Source organism: Coregonus lavaretus, assembly GCF_964263955.1.
Source record: "Coregonus lavaretus genome assembly, chromosome: 24".
In the NCBI taxonomy this organism is placed as follows: domain Eukaryota; kingdom Metazoa; phylum Chordata; class Actinopteri; order Salmoniformes; family Salmonidae; genus Coregonus; species Coregonus lavaretus.
The window spans coordinates 29,863,539-29,889,992 of NC_140011.1; the positions used below are offsets into that span (position 1 = coordinate 29,863,539).

General features: G+C 42.5%; 1 protein-coding gene across 1 annotated transcript in view; it reads left to right on the forward strand.

The window, feature by feature from the left end:
- Positions 1-954: 954 nt before the first annotated feature.
- The window catches only part of LOC311100142 (protein unc-13 homolog B-like), a 125,431-nt gene continuing 99,931 nt past the window's right edge, over positions 955-26,454 (forward strand). Inside the window, exons 1-2 of the mRNA XM_084140921.1 lie at positions 955-1,209; positions 26,077-26,106. Of these exons, the coding sequence (XP_083997047.1) occupies positions 1,188-1,209; positions 26,077-26,106 (52 nt within the window). The 5' untranslated portion in view covers positions 955-1,187. The remainder of the gene's footprint in view (positions 1,210-26,076; positions 26,107-26,454) is intronic.

Genomic DNA, 26,454 nt, shown 5'->3' on the forward strand with positions numbered 1-26,454 from the left:
AGTTTATCATTTCCATGTCAATGGACAATAAAGGTCTAACAAAATGTATTAATGATAATGTAGAATTTACTCATGTGACACCATTGCCAACAAAGCAGTTTTGTGATGATTGTTTTATTCATAATCAAAATTACTCCAATCCTTAGTAATTTATAGTTAATTATTCTTTAAGCATGGTTGTTGTCTATCATATGCTGGCTCAACACATTTCACTGAATAACAGAAATGGTGCTGTTTCAATCCATTTGTGTCTCTATAGAAAAACAAATGTCTGGAAAAAATAAAGCACGAATAACTTTTTTCAACTACCAGTAAGGCTGCGTTTACACAGGCAGCCCAATTCTGAAAAAGATCTGATGTGAAAAGATCTGATGTGATTGGTCAAAAGACCAACAAGTGGAAAAAATATCAGAATTGGGCTGATTGTAGACAGCCTATTTTATGAAATAGTAATATTATTGATTGAATTTGCAAGGGAAAATTATGTGATAGGCTATTCATACATGTGAAAGCTTTGTATGTCATGGCAACATGTTGTAATTCCAAGGAAACAATATAAAAAGTTACAAGGGATCTGAATCTGATTATAAATGCTGATAACCAAAGAAGACCAACTGACAATGTAGCGGACAAAAACTCCACTCCATGGTGAAGGAAGTTTCTGATGAACTTCACCAACGGCCTGGAGCCGAGACCAGGCTTTGAACAAGGCACTTAACCCTAATTGCTCTCTAGACAAGAGCGTCTGCTAAAATTACCCCAAAAAATAACTACAGAGCAGGCCACTATCTAGGAGGGACAAGTCTGCGTCACCACCTGTTCCCTCAACTGTGGTTTTCAGTATCTCTTCATTGATTGGTCAGAACCTTATGTATGGTCCGCCCTTTTCAGAGATTATGCTCCCTCAATGGATGGGCTAGATGTCATTACAGAGTATTTCGGCACCCTCAGGTTAGTCTAATGAATTTTGTCATGGCGTGCGTTTGCTGGGGGGCTATTCCTCTCTGCCGAACCTTTACGTTGCCATTTCCAGCATCTCAAGCCCACCTCTAATTCTGGAAATTCTGCGAAGACCTTAAAAAGTGATTGGAGACAGTGTTTGCAATGTTACCGTGCGGAGCGCATTTTTGCTGAGACGTTAGGTACATTTTTGAACTAGAGGGATTGTCAAGAGAAAAACTCTTGCCATGTCTCTACTTTGTGTAAGAGGTGAGTTATTACATTTTTCATTAATACATTTTTCATTGATATTGACTTCATAAAGCGAAAGCAATACAATTGTTTCAAGTGAAGTAGAGTGTGAATCCCAGCAAACATTTTATGTAACGGGTTTGACAGCAGTATGGACCAAACTGGATGGATTGAACTTTTGCGATTGGTTGTTTTAGTTTTTTTCCTTGTTGAAGCCGAGTTATTTTCGTTTTTGTCTCCCTTATACAGATAGGAAGGAGAAACTCATAAAGCTCAGATATTATAATAAAATAGTGTATTTTGGCTATTCTATTTGAACATTTGGATTTGGAGACTGCGTGTCTACATTACGTAATTTTGAGATGGGAGCCGTCACCATTCACAGCTGTTTTCCAGTGTTTCTTCTCTGTGAGCTATGACTCAACATTTGTCAGTTTGACATGAAAGTTTCCAAATTACTACATTGAAATATGTAGTAAAAAGCAGTTTCACTAGATACATATTTTTAGCAGGTGTAATAGTTGTAATGAGATATCAAAAGTATATTTACAACTTGTTTGATTTTAATATAATGTAAACCAATGCCACCTATATGAGGTGTGTGTGTGTGATTCTAGACACTAGACAGCCTTTTATCTTTAGATTGTGGATGTCTTAGATCACCATGTCCATCATTTCCTCTAAACATCTAATTTACTAGACACTAGACTTGTTTGGTAGTGTCTGTTTAAGATCCTAAACTGTCTTAAAGTAACTGTCCATTGAAAATCTAACTTTTAAAAGTTCATATTCTGTTAACTCATACCCAAATAATGTTGTTGACTCATCCTGTACTCATATTTGACGCCAAAGCATAAATTGGAGAAAAAAAACTTCAAAATCCCCACCTCAAACTTGTATCTTAAACAGACCTTTCAGAAATGCTTGCTATTGCCTCATAGATTATGATGTCATCCTTTTGAGGAGGATGAGCTTGCCAATCAGCGGTCTACTAGCATGAATATTTTTAATGACCAGTATACGCCCACACCATTCTGTTGTTGGGGTACGCCCACCCCATTTCAACACAGAAAAGCTGCTTTTTAACAATTTAATTAAAAACGTTTGGAAGGGAAACTATTTCACTCATTGTAATTAATTATAGGTCATATTTAATAGAAATCTGGAAACAGTGGACACTTTAAGACAGTATAGTCCTACTACATATCAGGTAAAACACCTGTTATAATTTTTCTAATAATGCTGTCTGGAGTCAAATAAGTGTCAGCTTAGCCAAAACCACATTTTTGCTCGTAGATATGGGAAGTATACAGTCATAATTCATTAAAGGTTGACTGGCGTTTTTGTCGGGGCTAAACTGGCTGCCCATTTCAAATTTCAATTTTTAATGTCATGTGCATAAGTACAGTGAAATGCCTTTCTTGCAAGCTCTAAACCCAACAATGCAGTTATCAATGCTTACTAAAAACATAAGGTAGAACAAAAGCACATGATAAAAAATAAAGAAATAAGAAATAAGATTTTGTACAGTTTGTTGTTCAATTCCCTTTCTGAGGGTGCTTGATTCTGGCCCTATTTATGCTTGTACAGTGACTCCTTGTTCAATTGATGATTTAATTACAGTCACTGAAATGATGCACAAAATACCATCAAGGAATAGATGCAAAAAATTCAATGTTGCTTGACTGAGTTCTCTCAATTATTTATAATGTTAGAAAAGTGTGACTTTTGAGCTTGTCCCGGTTTTCTCCCTAGCTTTTCAGTTTGGGAAAAATACTCAAATGTAACAAAATAATACCCACATGTATTTATTAATGAAATTGAAAAATAATGACTAGCATCTGATTTTTAGTTTTATTAGCTCCCGCTCTGTCATCAATACCTCTGGCTCATATTCTTTTGGTTCTTGCGTAATTTCAGAATTTATGGCCACTCTTTCTCTTTTTGACAGAATAAAAAACAGGCAGGTGTTGAGTGTCAAGTCTTTCAGGCCTGTCTCCATCAATACTAATAATGTTTAAACAACATTTTATGTCCCATCTCATGCAAGTGTACATAGCAGACATGCTAGTGTCAACCATGCTTTGAGGTATTATTTTCATATCTCTTCAATCATTATATTTTGGCAGGTACATTATGGCAAAGATGTGTGATTGTGGCCAGTAGGCAGAGCAGTTGGCAGAGGTACTTTTTATAGGAGCTTGTGTGTCTTGTCACCTAGGTCTTTCTGTGATCACAGGTCTAACCAACTACAAATTCACAGTAGTCAGGCTCATCACATCTTGCAAGTGAGTCTTCAAAGTGTTCATTTTACCTAATTCAGCCAGCGGCATTTGTTGTCACGTCCAGACTTGGTGAGGTAACAAAACAGTAGAAATGGTAGCTGTCTTTTCTTGGCATCTCTCCATGGGCTAACCTTAATTCTCCTCATCCAGAACAATCTTGTTCGTCACCTATTAAAACCAAGTCTCTACCTGGGCCTGTCACAGGCCTTGTGGCAGTGAATGGGTCATAAGGAGGCTGGACAGGTGGACACAGCATGTCCAGAGACACGTAGCCTAATGAACACTCAAAATGTGCATGTTTGTTCAATCGACTGTGGTTTCCTCGAACACGTTCTTCCTTGAAAATGTATGACTACCATTAATTGATTAGTGTTGGGAAAATGAAAACAGGAGCTTCTGTAGTTTATGCTACCAACCCAAACATAATAGTGTGTTGAAAGGGGAAACCTAGTCATTTGCACAACTGAATGCATTCAAGCGAAATGTGTCTTCCGCATTTAACCCAACCCCTCTGAATCAGAGAGGTGCAGGGGGCTGCCTTAATAGATGTCCATGTCATCGGCACCCGGGGAGCAGTTTTTTTTTTTGGGGGGGGGGGGGGGGGGGGTGTTGCTCAAGGGTAGAATGGCAGATTTTTTAAAACCTTGCCAGCTTACAGATTTGAACCAGCAACCTTTCTGTTACTGGTTCACCACTCTTAAATGCTACGCTACCTGCCGCCTCCCATTGAGTCCCCACTAAACTGGCTGGTCGGCCTGTATGTGATTGGCTGCTGTGACTCACGCCTTCCCCCGTACAGCAGCGCCATGTTTTTTTGTTTATTTATTGCCTTTAGAAAGGCCCATCTCCATGGTGATGTCTTTACACAACAGATAAGTGGTCTCCCCTCCAAGTGCCCACGTGTGACGGGGACAGTCACGAGACCCCTGCTGCGTGTGGATCAGGGCTGGGTGGACAGTACACATGAACCTCTCAAAATAATATTCTCCAGAAAACCTAGGGATTCTAATGTGTGGATCCTGGATAGACATTCTGATTTGGTAGATTAGTATTGCAAACAGAGTGTTTAGGAGTACCAACAAGCCTTTTCAAATGCTAAGTGTGCCATTGACATGGACTGGGATTTAGTCTGTGGCTCCTCTGAAAAAAACAGTAATGTGTGTCTCTTAGTGCTATAGAAAAGCAGTGTTCGTGACAGTCTTCAAGAAGTGAAAGCAAACAATGTCATGAAATGGGCCATGTTGACTTTGGCACAGATTCAGCTGCGTCAAAAATCCGATATATAGATAGGGACAGACGGATAGCTCGAGGTGTATGGACTAGGCCTTTAAATCATGAAGATCGTGTGAGAGGGGAATGACATGGGAAAGATGTCATGTTGAGAGGGAGAAAAGAGAATTGGTCCGATAGAACAGACAGAGATTGTGAGCAGAGTAGTGAAATATAGAGAGGTCAGAGACCTGAGAGATTGCAAGAGAAATCCTATGGCCATCTGTTGCTCTCTGTCTCTGTCTCTCGCTCTGTGGCCTGCTTGCCCGCCCATAGCCTCCACTTCATCAGCCCAGTGCAGTGTGTAAATACAGAACAATACCAGCCGCAGCAGGAGCCTTTGACCCCACTTCCTGAACGTATCTTCCTGTCTCCCTGGGCCCGCAGGCATGCAGGGCCGGAGTCAGTAGTGTCTGTCCCATCCACCATATGTGTTCACATGATGTGCCTCCTCTGACCCAAACTTAAAGATGTCCTCCAGCTATTTTTTAAAAACTTTTACTGTTGAAAAGCGATATCCCATGTATAAATACAGTAAACAACACAGTACTAAAGGGTAAAAAAATATGTTTTGAGCAAAATAGTATATTTTTAGATACAACTGCAAACTTCAAGGAGTAGGGCTTCGAGGATATGGTCTGATGGGAATCTGTGATGTCATTGACCTCCCCCCTTGCTTGAGGAACAATAGAGGAGCAATAGAGAACAAAAGAGGAAAGCCCCCCCCCCCCCCCCAATTGTGCTATGTCATGACTTACCTGGACCACCTATTGAGATGTGCCTTTTGTTAAGTAAACCAGGTGTTAAATGAGGTGAAAGGAGACTGGAGTGCCAATTTAAGGGTTACCAGTACTAATCCTCCGAGTTAAGTAACAGTTGCAAGGTAGTCAATATTCAAATGCACCTTGTGCTGGGCTGCTGGCAGCTCCCAAACGTATCTTAAAGTTTGAGTGGATGTGATAAATGATATCGTTGGTATGTAGTATTGTTACTGGAACTGCTGTTACCTTTGTCTATCCCATAATTTCTTTGCTCTGCTGTGTTTGTAATCTACTAAAACTAATATACCCTGGCTTAAATTATTATAACTTGGCTTGTTTCCTTTTACTGCTTAGTGTTATTTTGTTGTTCTTATCATTGCCAATATCAAATATGTCACTCTTGTCAGCTTATTTGGTAAAGAAACATATATGGCTAGACATCAGGTGAGCACACAGTAGAGAAGATTAGAAAACAGTATGTTGATGGGTTAACTGAGTAACTGCCCAACACTGATGGCTTCACACAGCCGCTTCCACAAAGAGATACAGTGCCTTGCAAAAGTATTCATCCCCCTTGGCGTTTTCCCTATTTTGTTGCATTACAACCTGTAATTTAAATGGATTTTTATTTGGATTTCATAATAATAATAATAATAATATAATAATATGCCATTTAGCAGACGCTTTTATCCAAAGCCACTTACAGTCATGCGTGCATACATTTTATATTTTTTGTGTATGGGTGGTCCCGGGGATCGAACCCACTACCTTGGCGTTACAAGCGCCGTGCTCTACCAGCTGAGCTACAGAGGACCACGTAATGGACATACACTAAATAGTCCAAATTGGTGAAATTGAATTTTTAAAAAATAACTTGTTTCAAAAAAGTATTTGCTATGAAGCCCCTAAATAAGATCTGGTGCAACCAATTACCTTCAGAAGTCACATAATTAGTTAAAGTCCACCTGTGTGCAATCTAACTGTCACATGATCTGTCACATGATCTCAGTATATATACACCTGTTCTAAAAGGCCCCAGAGTCTGCAACACCACTAAGCAAGGGGCACCACCAAGCAAGCGGCACCATGAAGACCAAGGAGCTCTCCAAACAGGTCAGGGATCAAGTTGTGGAGAAGTACAGATCAGGGTTGGGTTATAAAAAAATATCAGAAACTTTGAACATTCCACAGAGCACCATTAAATCCATTTTTTTTATTTTTTATGGAAAGAATATGGCACCACAACAAACCTGCCAAGAGAGGGCCAGCCACCAAAACTCACGGACCAGGCAAGGAGGGCATTAATCAGAGAGGCAACAAAGAGACCAAAGATAACCCTGAAGGAGCTGCAAAGCTCCACTGTGGAGATTGGAGTACAGTTGACGTCGGAAGTTTACATACATTTTAGCCAAATACATTTAATCTCAGTTTTTCACAATTCCTGACATTTCATCCTAGTAAAAATTCCCTGTCTTAGGTCTGTTAGGATCACCACTTTATTTTAAGAATGTGAAATGTCAGAATAATAGTAGAGAGAATGATTTATTTCAGCTTTTATTTCTTTCATCACATTCCCAGTGGGTCAAAAGTTTACATACACTCAATTAGTATTTGGTAGCATTGCCTTTTTAAATTGTTTAACTTGGGTGAAAGCACCCCCACAGCATGATGCTGCCACCCCCGTGCTTCACAGTTGGGATGGTGTTCTTTGGCTTGCAAGCATCCCACTTTTTCCTCCAAATGTAACGATGGTCATTATGGCCAAACAGTTATATTTTTGTTTCATCAGACTAGAGGACATTTCTCCAAAAAGTACGATCTTTGTCCCCATGTGCAGTTGCAAACCGTAGTCTGGCTTTTTTATGGCGGTTTTGGACCAGTGGCTTCTTCCTTGCTGAGCGGCCTTTCAGGTTATGTCGATATAGGACTCGTTTTACTGTGGATATAGATACTTTTGTACCTGTTTCCTCCAGCATCTTCACAAGGTCCTTTGCTGTTGTTCTGGGATTTATTTGCACTTTTCGCACCAAAGTACGTTCATCTCTAGGAGACAGAACGCGTCTCCTTCCTGAGCGGTATGACAGCTGCGTAGTCCCATGGTGTTTCTACTTGCATACTATTGTTTGTACAGATGAAGGTGGTACCTTCAGGGGTTTGGAAATTGCTCCCAAGGATGAACCAGACTTGTGGAGGTCTACAATCTTGTTTCTTCATCTGAGTTTGAAGGTAGGCCTTGAAATACATCCACAGGTACACCTCCAATTGACTTAAATTATGTCAATTAGCCTATCAGAAGCTTCTAAAGCTTCTACCCCCCCCCCCCCCCCTCCCCCAACCCCCCATTAAAAAAAGTGGTTGTCCCACTGGCTATCATAAGTTGAATGCACCAATTTGTAAGTCGCTCTGGATAAGAGAGTCTGCTAAATGACGTAAATGTAAATGACATTTTCTGGAATTTTCCAAGCTGTTTAAAGGCACAGTCAACTTAGTGTATGTAAACTTCTGACCCACTGGAATTGTGATACAGTGAATTATAAGTGAAATAATCTGTCTGTAAACAATTGTTGGAAAAATTACTTGTGTCATGCACAAAGTACATGTCCTAACCGACTTGCCAAAACGATAGTTTGTTAACAAGAAATTTGTTGAGTGGTTGAAAAACGAGTTTTAATGACTCCAACCTAAGTGTATGTAAACTCCCGACTTCAACTGTATCTGTCCATAGGACCACTTTAAGCCGTACACTCCACAGAACTGGGCTTTACGGAAGAGTGGCCAGAAAAAAGCCATTGCTTAAGGAAAAAAATAAGCAAACACGTTTGGTGTAAGCCAAAAGGCATGTGGGAGACTCCCCAAACACATGGAAGAAGGTACTCTGGTCAGATGAGACTAAAATTGAGCTTTTTGGCCATCAAGGAAAACGCTATGTCTGGCACAAACCCAACACCTCTCATCATCCCGAGAACACCATCCCCACAGTGAAGCATGGTGGTGGCAGCATCATGCTGTGGGGATGTTTTTCTTCGGCAGGGACTGGGAAACTGGTCAGAATTGAAGGAATGATGGATGGCGCTAAATACAGGGAAGTTCTTGAGGGAAACCTGTTTCAGTCTTCCAGAGATTTGAGACTGGGACGGAGGTTCACCTTCCAGCAGGACAATGACCCTAAGCATACTTCTAAAGCAACACTTGAGTGGTTTAAGGGGAAACATTTAAATGTCTTGGAATGGCCTAGTCAAAGCCCAGACCTCAATCCAATTGAGAATCTGTGGTATGACTTCAAGATTGCTGTACACCAACGGAACCCATCCAACTTGAAGGAGCTGGAGCAGTTTTGCCTTGAAGAATGGGCAAAAATCCCAGTGGCTAGATGTGCCAAGCTTATAGAGACATACCCCAAGAGACTTGCAGCTGCAAAAGGTGGCTCTACAAAGTATTGACTTTGGGGGGGTGAATACTTATGCACGCTCAAGTTTTCTGTTTCTTTGTCTTATTTCTTGTTTGTTTCGCAAAAAAAACATATTTTGCATCTTCAAATCAAATGATGCAAACTCCCCAAAAAAGCAATTTTAATTCCACATAAGGCAACAAAATAGGAAAAATGCCAAGGGGGGTGAATACTTTCACAAGCCACTGTAAGCATCCGTTTCCATCATAATGGCTGTTTGCATTATGGCTCTCTGCTCTGTTTGCCTCTGCTTACAATGGCGTCAGCTTGATTGGGACATCATGCCATCGTGCCAACTCACAGGCCAGAGTCACAGCCTGGTGGCCTAGAAGAGCCTCTCTGGAAACATTGATGTCACGCTCCCGACCCTCTCTGCTTTTTCACTGCTCCCTTTCATCTTTCCACAGAGCCAGTGGGATAATCTCAATTGGATTTCCTTGACTCCTCGCATCCTCTTCTCCGTGCTCGCCTTTTTTGAAAAAGGTCAAAGGCAATCGAGGAGAAGAGGCAAGGAGAGGAAACGTGGAAACAAATGCGCTTGTATGAAATTAGACTCCTTCTCTAGCACGTCATCAGGCAAATAACGTTTACGGAGGTGGAATCCCAAAATACATGTGTAAAGTGGTAAAAAGAATGTAGCTAGTTGTGCTAGAAATGTTATACACTGAACAAAAATGTAAAGTGTTGGTCCCATGTTTCGTGAGCTGAAATAAATAATCCCAGAAATGTTCCATACGCACAAAAAGCTTATTTCTGGTGCTGAGGAGTATTTATCTCTGTAACAAAGCCGTTTTGTGGGGAAAAACTCATTCTGATTGGCTGGGCCTTGCTCCCCAGTTGGTGGGCCTGGCTGCCAAGTGGGTGGGCCTATGCCCACCTATGGCTGCACCCCTGCCTAGTCATGTGAAATCCATAGATTATGACCTAATTTATTTATTTAAATTGACTGATTTCCTTATATGAACTGTAACTCAGTAAAATCTTTGTTGCATGTTGCGTTTATATTTTTGTTCAGTATAGATACAAGGATAAGTAGCTAATCCATTTTTTTAATGTGTGCATGCTTTTCTCATCTGAGAAAACAACAGTTGTTTCAAAGGGAGTGTGGCGGATTTCAAAACTCTTCCGTGGTAGGATACATGGGAACATCCTCTGCTGGAGGAGGCAATCGAGTAGAGGAGCAAACTCCTCCATTCGCCTATTAATGAATTGACACTCTCCTACATATGGCGACCACTTATCGGTTTCCGGGTCATGGAATGGAGGAGTCGAGGAGTGGACAGACCTTTGCCCAATTGAGAATCTCCCAGTGTGAGGGAGAGGACAGGAGTGTGTGTGGAGCAGGGGTTCCCAACCTTTTTCCCCCAGGCCCCCCCCCCCCCCCCCTTTCACCTTTTTTTGATTAAATACATCACCAGCTTGATTTTGTTTAATTTGAGCGACCTAGGAAAATTTTGTTTTGAAGCTAATTTCCTGCAATTCAACATACTCATCTTTTAGGAAGGCTATTAAATAAATACCGCTACCAAATATGTTTTATTGTTATTATAATTTATATGAACCCTCAATTTAATTATACATATTCTCTTTTAGAGAAAGTGATCAGATCAATTGGTGAGACTTTTACCAACGGGTCTCCTCCACCACTAGGAGCGCTAAAACTGTAGACTACTTTTATTCTACCCACAGAAATGCATACAAGGCCCTCCCTCGTCCTCCCTTCGGAAAATCTGACCAAGACTCCATTATCCTGTTTACAAATAAAAGCTCAAACAGGAAGTACCAGTGACGTGCTCAAACATGGAAGTGGTCCGATGAAGCAGGCGTGAGACTACAAGACTGTTTTGCTAGTACAGACTGGGATATGTTCCGGGATTCATCCGAAACCATTGAGGAGTTTACCACAGCAGTCACAGGCTTTCATCAATAAGTGCATAGAAAACGTAGCCCCCACAGTGACTATGTGAACGTATCCAAACTAAAAACCATGGATTACAGGCAATATCGGCGCTGGGCTGAAGGCTATAGCTACCGCTTACAACGAAAGGGACACCGACATGGACGCATACAAGAAAACCCACTACGACCTCTGAGACATCAAACATGCAAAAGGACAATATAGGAGAAAGGTGGAATCCTATTACACCGGCTCCGACGCTCGACATACTGTATGTGGCAGGGCTTGCAAATAGTAACAGATTAAAAAGGGAAACCCAGCTGTGAGATGCCCAGTGATGCGGAACTCCCGAATGAGCTAAATGCCTTTTTATTTTTTATTGTATTTTTATTTCACCTTTATTTAACCAGGTAAGCCAGTTGAGAACAAGTTCTCATTTACAACTGCGACCTGGCCAAGATAAAGCAAAGCAGTGCGATAAAAAACAACACAGAGTTACAGATGGAATAAACAAAACGTACAGTCAATAACACAATAGAAAATCTATAAAAAGTGTGTGCAAATGTAGTAAGTTATGGAGGTAAGGCAATAAATAGGCCATAGTGCAAAATAATTACAATTTAATATTAACACTGGAGTGATATATGTGCAGAAGATGATATGCAAATAGAGATACTGGGGTGCAAATGAGCAAAATAAATAACAATGTAAATAACAATATGTGGATGAGGTAGTTGGGTGGGCTAATTACAGATGGGCTGTGTACAGGTGCAGTGATCGGTAAGCTGCTCTGACAACTGATGCTTAAAGTTAGTGAGGGAGATAAGTGTCTCCAGCTTCAGAGATTTTTGCAGTTCGTTCCAGTCATTTGCAGCAGAGAACTGGAAGGAATGGCGGCCAAAGGAGGTGTTGGCTTTGGGCATGACCAGTGAGATATACCTGCTGGAACGCATACTACGGGTGGGTGTTGCTATGGTGACCAGTGAGCTAAGATAAGGCAGGGATTTGCCTAGAAGTGATTTATAGATGACCTGGAGCCAGTAGGTTTGGCAACGAATATGTAGTGAGGGCCAGCCAACGAGAGCGTACAGGTCACTGGTGGGTAGTATATGGGGCTTTGGTGTGATAGACTACATCAAATTTGCTAAGTAGAGTGTTGGAAGCTATTTTGTAAATGACATCGCCGAAGTCAAGGATCAGTAGGATAGTCCGTTTTACGAGGGCATGTTTAGCAGCATGAGTGAAGGAGGCTTTGTTGCAAAATAGGAAGCCGAGATGCTTATTGTGAGTCTGGAAGGAGAGTTTACGGTCTAACCAGACACCTAGGTATTTGTAGTTGTCCACATATTCTAAGTCAGACCCGCCGAGAGTATTGATTCTAGTCGGGCGGGCGGGTGAAAGCAGCGTTCGATTGAAGAGCATGCAGTTAGTTTTACTAGCGTTTAAGAGCAGTTGGAGGCCACGGAAGGAGTGTTGTATGGCATTGAAGCTCGTTTGGAGGTTTGTTAACAGTGTCCAATGAAGGGCTAGATGGATACAAAATGGTGTCGTCTGCGTAGAGGTGGATCTGAGAGTCACCAGCAGCAAGAGCGACAACATTGATATACACAGAGGATAGAGTCGGCCCGAGAACTGAACCCTATGGCACCCCCATAGAGACTGCCAGAGGTCCAGACAACAGGCCCTCCGATTTGACACATTGAACTCTATCTGAGAAGTAGTTGGTGAACCAGGCGAGGCAGTCATTTGAGAAACCAAGGCTATTTAGTCTGCCAATAAGAATGTGGAGATTGACAGAGTCAAAAGCCTTGGCCAGGTCGATGAAGATGGCTGCACAGTACTGTCTTTTATCGATCACGGTTATTATATCGTTTAGGACCTTGAGCGTGGCTGAGGTGCACCCATGACCAGCTCGGAAACCAGATTGTATAGCGGAGAAGGTACGGTGGGATTCGAAATGTTCGGTGATCTGTTTGTTAAAAGGCAGGGCAGGATGGATATAGGTCTGTAACCGTTTGGATCTAGAGTGTCACCCCCTTTTGAAGAGGGGGATGACCGCGGCAGCTTTCCAATCTCTGGGGATCTCAGACGATACGAAAGAGAGGTTGAACAGGCTAGTAATAGGGGTTGCGACAATTTCAGCGGCTATTTTTAGAAAGAAATGGGCGAGTTGCAGCACAGAACTGGTGGCCGGGGTAGGGGTGGCCGTAGCAAAATGCTTATTGAAATTCTCGATTATCGTAGATTTATCGGTGTTTCCTAGCCTCAGTGCAGTGGGTAGCTGGGAGGAGGTGCTCTTATTCTCCATGGACTTTACAGTGTCCCAAAACCTTTGGGAGTTAGTGCTACAGGATGCACATTTGTGTTTGAAAAAGCTAGCCTTTGCTTTCCTAACTGCTTGTGTATATTGGTTCCCAACTTCCCTGAAAAGTTGCGTATCGTGGGGGCTGTTCGATGCTAATGCAGTACGCCACAGGATGTTTTTGTGCTGGTCAAGGGCAGTCATGTCTGGGGTGAACCAGGGGCTATATCTGTTCTTAGTTCTGCATTTTTTGAATGGGGCATGCTTATTTAAGATGGAGAGGAAAGCACTTTTGAAGAACATCCAGGCATCCTCTACTGACGGAATGAGGTCAATATCCATCCAGGATACCCGGGCCAGGTCAATTAGAAAGGCCTGCTCGCTGAAGTGTTTTAGGGAGCGTTTGACAGTGATGAGGGGTGGTCGTTTGACCGCGGACCCATTGCGGACGCAGGCAATGAGGCAGTGATCGCTGAGATCCTGGTTGAAGACAGCGGAGGTGTATTTAGAGGGTCAATTAGTCTGGATGATATCTATGAGGGTGCCCTGTTTACGGATTTAGGGTTGTACCTGGTAGGTTCCTTGATTATTTGTGTGAGATTGAGGTAATCTAGTTTAGATTGTAGGACGGCCGGGGTGTTAAGCATATCCCAGTTTAGGTCACCAAGCAGTACGAACTCTGTGGATAGATGGGGGGCAATCAATTCACATATGGTGTCCAGGGCACAACTGGGGGCTGAGGGGGGTCTGTAGCAAACAGTGAGAGACTTATTTCTGGAAAGGTGGATTTTTAGAAGTAGAAGCTTAAACTGTTTGGGCACAGACCTGGATAGTATGATAGAGCTCTGCAGGCTATCTCTACAGTAGATTGCAACTCTGCCCCCTTTGGCAGTTTTATCTAGACGGAAAATTTTGTAATTCGGAATGAACATTTCTGCATTTTTGGTGGCCTTCCTAAGCCAAGATTTAGACACTGCTAGAACATCAGGGTTGGCAGAGTGTGCTAACGCAGTGAATAACTTAACATCAGAAGTCTCCTCCCCAAGTTTAACATGCAAGAAACCAAGGCTTTTACGGTTACAGAAGTCAACAAATGATAGTGCCTGGAGGGTAGGAGTGATACTGGGGTCTACAGGGCCTGCGTTAACCTCTACATCACCAGAGGAACAGAGGAGGAATATAATAAGGATACGGCTAAAGGCTTTAAGAACTGGTCTCCTAGTGCGTTGGGTACAGAGAAGAGGGGCAGATTTCTGGGCGTTGTAGAATTGATTCAGGGCATTATGTACAGACAAGGATATGAGTACAGTGGAGGAACACCTAAGCATTGGGTAACAATGAAAGAGAGAGCATCACTGGAGGTACCGATTTGAGCCGGTCTTCGTGTGTATGGGGGGTGGGACAAAGGAGCTCTCTGAGGCTGATTGAGCTTAACTTCGGGCTCTACAGTGAAATTGTATAATAACAACTAACCCAAACAGCAAATGGCTAGGCATATTGACGTGGGAGAGAGGCATAACACAATCACAGGTGTTATTCGAGAGGGCTAAGACAACAACTGTTAATGGCGACGAAAGTTTGGGCTGAGGCTAAACAGATAAACAGGATGGGGTACCGTGTAAAGGAACAGTCCAGCAGGCATTAGCTGTGTAGCTGAGTGATCATAAGGTCCAGTGAACAGCACTAAGTATGTACGGGAGAAGATCGTAGGCTGCTAAAGCACAGGCGAGCAGGAGGCACGGCTGTTGTTTGCGCGTGCTAGCGGGCCGGGGCTAGCAGATGGATCTTCGTGGTCGTCGCAACGGGAAGCCTGTTGAAACCACATCTGACGATTACGTCGGCAGACCAGTCGTGATGGATTGGTGGGGCTCCGTGTCAACACTAGGAGGTCCCGTCCGGTTGACAGAGAGCTAGATAGCCGGGAGATGGGCCTGGCTCGAGGCTAGCTCAAGGCTAAGTGGGGCTAGCTTCGGACAGTGGTGATTAGCCAAAAACAACAGCCACTCGGTTGCAGCTAGCTAGTTGCGATGATCCAGTGTTAAGGTCCAGTGATTCCGGCAGAAAATCCGATATGCTCTGGCTCGATAGCGCACTGTGCAGACTGGCCGATAATTGTCCAGGCTAGAGCTGGCTGGTAGGTAGTGCCGGCCACGGACAATGGTGAAGACCGCTAACGGTGGCTAATAGCAAGTAGCTAGTTAGCTGGCTAGTTTCAGCCAGAGGTTCTGGATAAAAATAAATAATAGAATCCGTTCCACATTGGGTGAGGCGGGTTGCAGGAAAGTATATTTAGTTAATGGTTAGAAAGTGAGATTGAGAAATATATATGAAAATATATACGAAAAAAACAAAAAACAGGCTATTTACATGAGGACACTATAGAAAACAAAATCCATGCTCCATGCTCGCTTTGAGGAATACAACACTGAGTCTTGCGTGACAGCCCCTGTTGTTCTGGATGACTGTGATCTCACTCACGTGGCCAATTTGAGTATAACTTTTAAACAGGTTAACACTCGCAAGGTCGCCGGAAATACCAGGTCACGTTTTCAAAGAATGTGCAGACCAGCTGGCAAGTGTCGTCACATAAGTTTTCCATCTCTCCATGTCCAAGTCTGTAATCCCAAAATTTTTCAAGCTGACCCTCTTTTTCCCCTGTTTCCAAGAACTCCAAGGTAACCTGCCTAAATAACATCTGTAATTACAAAGTGCTTTGAAAGGCTGGTCATGACACACATCAACACCATCATCCCAGACACCCTGGACCCACTCCAATTTGCATACTGCCCAAACAGATCCACAGATGACGCAATCTCAATTGCACTTCACACTGCCCTCTCCCACCTGGATAAGAGAAATAACTACAGTGAGAATGCTGTTCATAGACTACAGCTCAGCGTTCAAAACTATAGTCGCCTCCAAGCTCATCACCAAGCTGGGGACACTGGGATTGAACACCTCCCTCTGCAACTGGATCCTGGACTTCCTAACAGGCTGGTCCCAGGTGATAGGTAGGCAACAACACCTCCGCCACACTAACCCTCAACACGGGGGCCCCTCAGTGGTTTGTGGTTAGTCCCCTCCTGTACTCCATGACTGCGTGGCCACGCATGACTCCAACACCATCATTATGTTAGCTGACGACACAACGGTGGTAGGCCTGATCACAGACTGCGATGAGTGTGGTGGTCAGAGACTTAGCAGTGTGGTGCCAGGACAAAGGAGCTGATCGTGGACTATAGGAGAAAGAGGGGAGAGTACGCCCCCATCCACATCAACGGGGCTGTAGTGGAGCGGGTCGAGAGCTTCAAGTTCTTTGGCGTCCACATCACTAAGGACTTAACACAAAACCCACACACTACATAGACACACAAACCTAACACACACACACACTGTTCTTTATTTTACTCTCTCCTGATGCCTAGTCACTTTACCCTGCCTTCATGTACATATCTACCTCATACCCCTGCACATTGATCTTGTACTGGTGCCCCCTGTATATAGCAGTCACACATTGTATACGACTACTTCCCAAGTCCAATTTCTTTGACTCCTGTAATTTAGGTCATAGCTCAGCTCCCCCCAGGTTGGGAACCCCTTGTGTAGAGAATGGAAGATGGCAGGTGCATTTTAACTTGTATTTAGAAAGCATTCTCTCTCTCTCGTCTCTTAGCCAATAGCCACTTAATCTTACCACCAGCAACGTGGCAAACTAAGACAGGTAAATAAATAGAGCCACACTCACTTGGGCTGCGTGTGATTCTAGCTGTGTACAGAGAGCAAGGGGGAAGAGCTGCACATGCTGATATTAAAATCATGTAATGTCAGCTTCTGTCACTCACCACCACCCAATCCTGTCTATCTGCTATCCCGGCCCAGTCGTTTATTTGGCTGTACATAAGGCCGGAGCCGCATTCACAATTAATCCCCTCTAAACCATCTTTCAATTCCATAACTGGAAAGGTCTAAAAAATACACCAGAGTGCACTAGAGGTTGTTTTTCTGCTCTTGTTTTCCACATTGCAGATGAAAAGAGAATGTATCGTTATAGGAAGATGTTTTTTTATTTATTTTTTACATCTGGTAGGCTAACCTTCATATCATAGCCAATTGTTGAATGTTACAATCTGCTTTGTGATACCTATGTTTGTGTGGATTCATCCACCCTTCAACCAATGACTACCTTTTCACCGGAATGATGGGTAGAGGTTGTGTACAGATGGGCTCCATATTCCAGTCTGTCAGGGTTTTGTCCTGGCAAAGGATGGAATCCATGGATCCAGTGCCAGAGAGCATATAACTTATCTGGGTGGACTGGGTTGGTATGGAAGTGGGTTGTGTATTAAGGGATTTGACTGTGAAAGATTACAGCACATTGGTCAATATGAAACTGTGGTCTGTCACAGACTAATGGTCAATTTAAAAAAAACATCTGAACAGTTCCATCAAAAACCTGATAACCATGTAAGATGTTTTTCAACTCCTTTTCATGATTTTCAATGGTGTATTGAAACATTGTTTCTTTAGTTTAGACACATTTGTGTTTTTGGCCGTGCCCTTCTCAATCAGAATAACTAATCCATTTTTATGAAAGTATCCCATCTGTAGGGTTTTGACTTCTTGGAAACAGGATAATGATCACATTTACATCCACACTAATATCCCGTTATTATTCGGGATACTCAAGTATTATTTTTTTGAGTTGATGCATATTAACATCATATCCCATTTACAATAACCCGAAAAGGCGTGTATCCCGGTTATGAGAAACCCAGATAAGATTCCTGGGCTATGCTGATCAGACGGGATACTGTGGCATGTAAACATCTTATCCCCTTTACTGTTGTTTTTCGCGGTCTGCGCTGGCTTAGTTTCGCATGTCATGGATGCTGTGTGATGATTTCATCTGATTGTCAAACAAATCACTTCAAAACGTAGGCTACCTACGCAGTTCCATCCACCATAATTCCATAATATATTTAGCTGATACTCCGTACTGGACCGTATAGCCTACTGGCTACTTTTACCCCGAATTTAGACAAGTTTCTGCTTATAATTTCGGACATTTGGTAGGCCATTTGTCAACTATAGTTAGATACAGTGCATTCGGAAAGTATTCAGACCCCTTGACTTTTTCCACATTTTAAGTTACAGCCTTATTCTAAAATGGATTAAGTAGTTTTTTCCACTCATCAATCTACACACAATACCCCATAATGACAAAGCAAAAACAGGTTTTTAGAAATGTTTGCAAATTTATATTTAAAAAAAATACTTTTAATATTTACATAAGTATTCAAACCCTTTACTCAGTACTTAGTTGATGCCTCTTTGGCAGCCTTGAGTCTTCTTGGGTATGACGCTACAAGCGTGGCACACCTGTATTTGGGGAATTTCTCACATTCTTCTCTGCAGATCCTCTCAAGCAAATGTACATTATACCCGGGGCATTGGTAGACACAATGTAAGTAACCTAATTTATGTCCCTCTAAAGGCCATGAATGCCTCTGCTGATCCTACAGCTATTGTATGCAGCAATCGTGCTTATGAACCAGATTTATGCTGTTAGCACTGAGGTGGTGTGCCCTAGTAGGAAGTCCACTGTGTGCAGCTCACCCTGCACTAACATAAATAACATGAGAATATCTACTTCTGCTAAGCTTCCCAGTAAAGCAGTGAAAACAAGCAAGCATCCCAGAAAAGTGCTCAAAATAGCCAACGTTAACATACTGTGGGGAGAACAAGTATTTGATACACTGCCGATTTTGCAGGTTTTCCTACTTACAAAGCATGTAGAGGTCTGTAATTTTTATCATAGGTACACTTCAACTGTGAGAGACGGAATCTAAAACAAAAATCCAGAAAATCACATTGTATGATTTTTAAGTAATTAATTTGCATTTTATTGCATGACATAAGTATTTGATACATCAGAAAAGCAGAACTTAATATTTGGTACAGAAACCTTTGTTTGCAATTACAGAGATCATACGTTTCCTGTAGGTCTTGACCAGGTTTGCACACACTGCAGCAGGGATTTTGGCCCACTCCTCCATACAGAACTTCTCCAGATCCTTCAGGTTTCGGGGCTGTCGCTGGGCAATACGGACTTTCAGCTCCCTCCAAATATTTTCTATTGGGTTCAGGTCTGGAGACTGGCTAGGCCACTCCAGGACCTTGAGATGCTTCTTACGGAGCCACTCCTTAGTTGCCTTGGCTGTGTTTTTTGGGTCATTGTCATGCTGGAAGACCCAGCCACGACCCATCTTCAATGCTCTTACTGAGGGAAGGAGGTTGTTGGCCAAGATCTCGCAGTACATGGCCCCATCCATCCTCCCCTCAAAACGGTGCAGTCGTCCTGTCCCCTTTGCAGAAAAGCGTCCCCAAAGAATGATGTTTCCACCTCCATGCTTCACGGTTGGGATGGTGTTCTTGGGGTTGTACTCATCCTTCTTCTTCCTCCAAACACGTGAGTGGAGTTTAGACCAAAAAGCTATATTTTTGTCTCATCAGACCACATGACCTTCTCCCATTCCTCCTCTGGATCATCCAGATGGTCATTGGCAAACTTCAGACGGGCCTGGACATGCGCTGGCTTGAACAGGGGGACCTTGCGTGCGCTGCAGGATTTTAATCCATGACGGCGTAGTGTGTTACTAATGGTTTTCTTTGAGACTGTGGTCCCAGCTCTCTTCATGACATAGACCAGGTCCTGCCGTGTAGTTCTGGGCTGATCCCTCACCTTCCTCATGATCATTGATGCCCCACGAGGTGAGATCTTGCATGGAGCCCCAGACCGAGGGTGATTGACCGTCATCTTGAACTTCTTCCATTTTCTAATAATTGCGCCAACAGTTGTTGCCTTCTCACCAAGCTGCTTGCCTATTGTCCTGTAGCCCATCCCAGCCTTGTGCAGGTCTACAATTTTATCCCTGATGTCCTTACACAGCTCTCTGGTCTTGGCCATTGTGGAGAGGTTGGAGTCTGTTTGATTGAGTGTGTGGACAGGTGTCTTTTATACAGGTAACGAGTTCAAACAGGTGCAGTTAATACAGGTAATGAGTGGAGAACAGGAGGGCTTCTTAAAGAAAAACTAACAGGTCTGTGAGAGCTGGAATTCTTACTGGTTGGTAGGTGATCAAATACTTATGTCATGCAATAAAATGCAAATTAATTACTTAAAAATCATACAATGTGATTTTCTGGATTTTTGTTTTAGATTCCGTCTCTCACAGTTGAAGTGTACCTATGATAAAAATTACAGACCTCTACATGCTTTGTAAGTAGGAAAACCTGCAAAATCGGCAGTGTATCAAATACTTGTTCTCCCCACTGTATGTAGCTTAAGAAACAAGGTTCATTAAATTAATAACTTGCTAGTAACAGATGACATTCATATTCTGACTATCTCTGAAACTCACTTAGAGAATACCTTTGACGATACAGTGGTAGCAATACAAGGTTATAACATTTACCGAAAATACAGAAATGCCAGTGGTGAAGGTGTTGCTGTTTATATTCAGAACCACATTTCTGTCAAGCTTAGAGGATCTCATGTTAAATACTGTTGAGGTAATATGGCTACAGGTTCATCTGCCTCACCTAAAGCCAATTCTTGTGGGATGCTGCTATAGACCACCAAGTGATAACAATCAGTATCTGGATAACGTGTGAAATGCTTGAAAATGTACACTACCGTTCAAAAGTTTTGGGTCACTTAGAAATGTCCTTGTTTTTGAAAGAAAAGCAATTTTTTGAACATTAAAATAACATCTAATTGATCAGAAATACAGTGTAGACATTGTTAATGTTGTAAATGGCTATTGTAGCTGGAAACTGCAGATACATTTTTTTTGAATATCTACATAGGCGTACAGAGGCCCATTATCAGCAACCATCAGTCCTGTGTTCAAATGGCACGTTGTTTGCTAATCCAAGTTTATCATTTTAAAAGGCTAATTGATCATTAGAAAACCCCTTTGCAATTATGTTAGCACAGCTGAAAACTGTTGTGCTGATTTAAAGAAGCAATAAAACTGGCCTTCTTGAGACTAGTTGAGTATCTGGAGCATCAGGAATTGTGGGTTTGAATACAGGCTCAAAATGGCCAGATACAAATAACTTTCTTCTGAAACTCGTCAGTCTATTCTTGTTCTGAGAAATGAAGGCTATTGGCAATAAACTGAAGATCTCGTACAACGCTGTGTACTACTCCCTTCACTGAACAGCGGAAACTGGCTCTAACCAGAATAGAAAGAGGAGTGGGAGGCCCCGGTGCACAACTGAGCAAGAGGACAAATACATTAGTGTCTAGTTTGAGAAACGGGCGCCTCACAGGTCCTCAACTGGCAGCTTCATTAAATAGTACCCGTAAAACACCAGTCTCAACGTCAACAGTGAAGAGGAGACTCCGGAATGCTGACCTTCTAGGCAGAGTTGCAAAGAAAAAGCCATATCTCAGACTGCCCATCTTAATCTTTAATTTTTATTGGCCAGTCTGAGATAAAGCCAGTGTGTCTATGTATGTGTATGACTCAACACTATACACGTCAGCTACTACAGCGACTGAAATGACTGCAACACTTAACAAAGAGCTGCAGTTAGTTTCACAATAGGTGACAAGGAATAAGTTAGTCCTAAATATTTCAAAAACTTAAATAATTATATTTGGGACAAATCATTCACTAAACCCTAAACCTCAACTAAATCCTGTAATACATTATGTGGAAATTGAGCAAGTTGAGGTGACTATACTGCATGGAGTAACCCTGGATTGTAAACTGTCATGGTCAAAACATATTGATACAACTGTAGCTAAGATGGGGAGAAGTCTGTCCATAATAAAGCACTGCTCTACCTTCTTAACAGCACTATCAACAAGGCAGGTCCTACAGGCTCTAGTTTTGTCGCACCTGGACTACTGTTCAGTCGTGTGGTCAGGTGCCACAAAGAGGGACTTAGGAAAATTGCAATTGGCTCAGAACAGGGCAGCACGACTGGCCCTTGGATGTATACAGAGAGCAAACATTAATAATATGCATGTCAATCTCTCCTGGCTCAAAGTGGAGGAGAGACTGACTTCATCACTACTTGTATTTGGAGAGGTATTGACATGTTGAAAGCACCGAGCTGTCTGTTTTAAATGATGCATGGGTGTCGGAGCACACAGCTCAGACACCCATGCATACCCCACAAGACATGCCACCAGAGGTCCCTTCACAGTTCCCAAGTCCAGAACAGACTATGGGAGGCACACAGTACTACGTAGAGCCATGACTACATGGAACTCTATTCCATATCAGTTAACTGATGCAAGCAGTATAACCACATTTAAAAAAACTGATAAAATACACCTTATGGAACAGCGGGGACTGTGAAGCAATACAAACATAGGCGCAGACACATGCATACACACACATGATAACATACGCACTATACACACACATGTACAGTGAGGGAAAAAAGTATTTGATCCCCTGCTGATTTTGTACGTTTGTCCACTGACAAAGAAATGATCAGTCTATAATTTTAATGGGAGGTTTATTTGAACTGTGAGAGTGCTCCTAATCTCAGCTTGTTACCTGTATAAAAGACACCTGTTCACAGAAGCAATCAATCAATCAGATTCCAAACTCTCCACCATGGCCAAGACAAAAGAGCTCTCCAAGGATGTCAGGGACAAGATTTTAGACCTACACAAGGCTGGAATGGGCTACAAGACCATCGCCAAGCAGCTTGGTGAGAAGGTGACAACAGTTGGTGCGATTATTCGCAAATGGAAGAAACACAAGATAACTGTCAATCTCCCTCGGCCTGGCACTCCATGCAAGATCTCACCTCGTGGAGTTGCAATGATCATGAGAACAGTGAGGAATCAGCCCAGATCTACACGAGAGGATCTTGTCAATGATCTCAAGGCAGCTGGGACCATAGTCACCAAGAAAACAATTGGTAACACACTACGCCGTGAAGGACTGAAATCCTGCAGCGCCTGCAAGGTCCCCCTGCTCAAAAAGCACATATACAGGCCCGTCTGAAGTTTGCCAATGAACATCTGAATGATTCAGAGGAGAACTGGGTGAAAGTGTTGTGGTCAGATGAGACCAAAATCGAGCTCTTTGGCATCAACTCAACTCGCCGTGTTTAGAGGAGGAGGAATGCTGCCTATGACCCCAAGAACACCATCCTCACCCTCAAACATGGAGGTGGAAACATTATGCTTTGGGGGTGTTTTTATGCTAAGAGGACAGGACAACTTCCCCGCATCAAAGGGACGATGGACGGGGCCATGTACCGTCAAATCTTGGGTGAGAACCTCCTTCCCTCAGCCAGGGCATTGAAAATGTGTCGTGGATGGGTATTCCAGCATGACAATGACCCAAAACACACGGCCAAGGCAACAAAGGAGTGGCTCAAGAAGAAGCACATTAAGGTCCTGGAGTGGCCTAGCCAGTCTCCAGACCTTAATCCCATAGAAAATCTGTGGAGGGAGATGAAGGTTCGAGTTGCCAAACGTCAGCCTCGAAACCTTAATGACTTTGAGAAGATCTGCAAAGAGGAGTGGGACAAAATCCCTCCTGAGATGTGTGCAAACCTGGTGGCCAACTACAAGAAACGTCTGACCTCTGTGATTGCCAACAAGGGTTTTGCCACCAAGTACTAAGTCATGTTTTTCAGAGGTGTCAAATACTTATTTCCCTCATTAAAATGCAAATCAATTTATAACATTTTTGACATGCGTTTTTCTGGATTATTTTGTTGTTATTCTGTCTCTCACTGTTCAAATAAACCTACCATTAAAATTATAGACTGATCATGTCTTTGTCAGTGGGCAAACGTACAAAATCAGCAGGGGATCAAATACTTTTTTCCCTCACTGTACATGAATTTGTGTTGTAGATATGTGGTAGTGGAGTAGGGGCCTGAGGGCACACACTTAGTGTGTTGTGAAATCTGTTATGAATGTATTGTAATGTTTTTAAAATGTTATAACTGCCTTGCAGCAGCAAATGGGGATCCATAATAAATACAAATACAAACCTTCGCCGCAGTCTGAGGTCCTGAGGTGCAGGTTTTCATCAAGGATCTCTCTGTACTTTGCTCCGTTCATCTTTCCCTCGATCCTGGCTTTCTCCCAGTCCCTGCCATTGAAAAACATCCCCACAGCATGATGCTGCCACTACCATGCTCTAGGAAGAGTCTTGGTGGTTCCAAACTTCTTCCATGTATGAATGATGGAGGCCACCATTATCTTAGCGACCTTCAATGCTGCAGAATTTGTTTGGTACCCTTCCCCTGATCTGTGCCTCGACACAATCCTGTCTCGGAGCTCTACGGACAATTCCTTCGAATTCATGGCTTGGTTTTTGCTCTGACATGCATTGTCAACTGTGGGACCTTATATGGACAGGTGTGTGCCTTTCCAAAACCTGTCCAATCAATTTAATTTATCACAGGTGGACTCCAATCAAGCTGTAGAAACATCTCAAGGATGATCAATGGAAACAGGATGCACCTGAGCTCAATTTCTAGTCTCATAGAAAAGAGTCTTAATCTTATGTAAATAAGGTATTTCTGTTTTTGCTATTGTGTGTAGATTGCTGAGGATTCCATAATTTTTTTTCATTTTAGAATAAGGCTGTAACTTAATAACGTGGAAAAAGTCAAGGGGTCTGAATACTTTCCGAATGCACTGTACACGCAGCTTCTCTTCTGTCATAACTTGTTGCCCTAGAAGACTAAATAAAGTAGTACTCACCAGAATATCTTACATCTATAGAATTAATTAATCCAGTTAACGCCAGTAAAGTTGTCTGTTTCGTTTAGGGGCCGAGGAGAAAACACAATATCTCCAAAACAGTGGAAAGATTGGTCCTGTACAAAATGTCCAAATGTCATCAATTTGACCGGCTTTAAGGAAATACAAAGCTGAGAAAACAATGAAACACGTTTCTGTTAAGACTTCAGTTCGTCTTGGGTGCATATTTTATGTGGTTTAAATGCTGTCTGCTTGCATAAGTGTCAAAGATGACACATTACACGCACACTTGTATCATTTTACTGCAAGAAATGCATAATTATGCAGGAGTTAATATTATGCTACATGTGAGAGGTTATAGGCCTACAGTCAGTGTCCATATTTCAGTTACTATTCCATTTAACCCATATTAACTTAAATGAGGAATATTCGGTTTATTCATGAATACAGGGATATTCGTGAGCGGGATATCAATGTTGCATGTAAACAGCTTATCCCGGATAAGACCATAAGCGGGATATGAGCTACTATCTGGAAGACTGTGCACATGTAAACATGGACAATGATTAACACTGGTGGATTCTATCCCCCAAGCCACTTTTTTTGTGAGTATTTGGTGCTTGTCAATAAATGTGAGAGGCTGGTGTTTTCTGCTGCTAGGTTGAGAGAATATTGTGATGCTGATGCTCACTCAGACACGTCTGGCCACGTCTAACACATTCCTACTCCATGCTTCATCAACATGTGCGCCATCTGTCTGTCTGCATATCAATTAATCTGTCAGACCTCACCTACAAATGTCATGTGCCCTTGTTTTTCTGGCGTTGTGGTTGATAACACGTGGCTGATTGGTGACCGCGTGACTGCTTTCTGGTCCGTGATTCACTGATGTGCATGCTCCGGTTACACTCTCAGCATGACGGATATCCTGGGTCTGACTGTGGCCTCTTAGGGGGACACCGAAGTGACATGAGGTGAACACGTGATCACATTAATTGTAAACAATGTAGGCCTAGCCTACATCAATCAGCCTTATCAGAGTCAGTGTGATATCCCTGAAGTAAATCATGAGCAGACATAATGACTTGCTGTCTGTCTCTGTTTTATTAAAAACACAGTTTTATGTCTTTGTTTCTAACAGTTGTTTTGTCTCTTTCTATTTCAGTAAAGAAAGCCAAACTCCAAGGATCTCCGGGTAAGTCCTTGAACTACCTCTTTATTTAGGAGTTATGTCCTTGAATGCTGACCCAAGCTAGGACTGTGTGTTAACCTTAAAAAGCCTTCATAGCAGCGAGTCACTTGCACATATTTCTCTTTGGTATTGCGTAATCCCATGAGGCTTTGTTTCCTTGCTTCCCGCCTAGCTCTAGCCCATGTGCTGCAGGTGAGCTGCTCAGCAGTAGTCGTGTGTGGGTAAAATCACTGGGGAAGCCAAGTCAGGAAAAAAGGCCATATTACAACCTATGTGTTGTGATAATTGCATTGTTTGCTCTATAACCTGTTAGTTCATATGCCTTGACACTGTGATATATAGGCCTAAGGC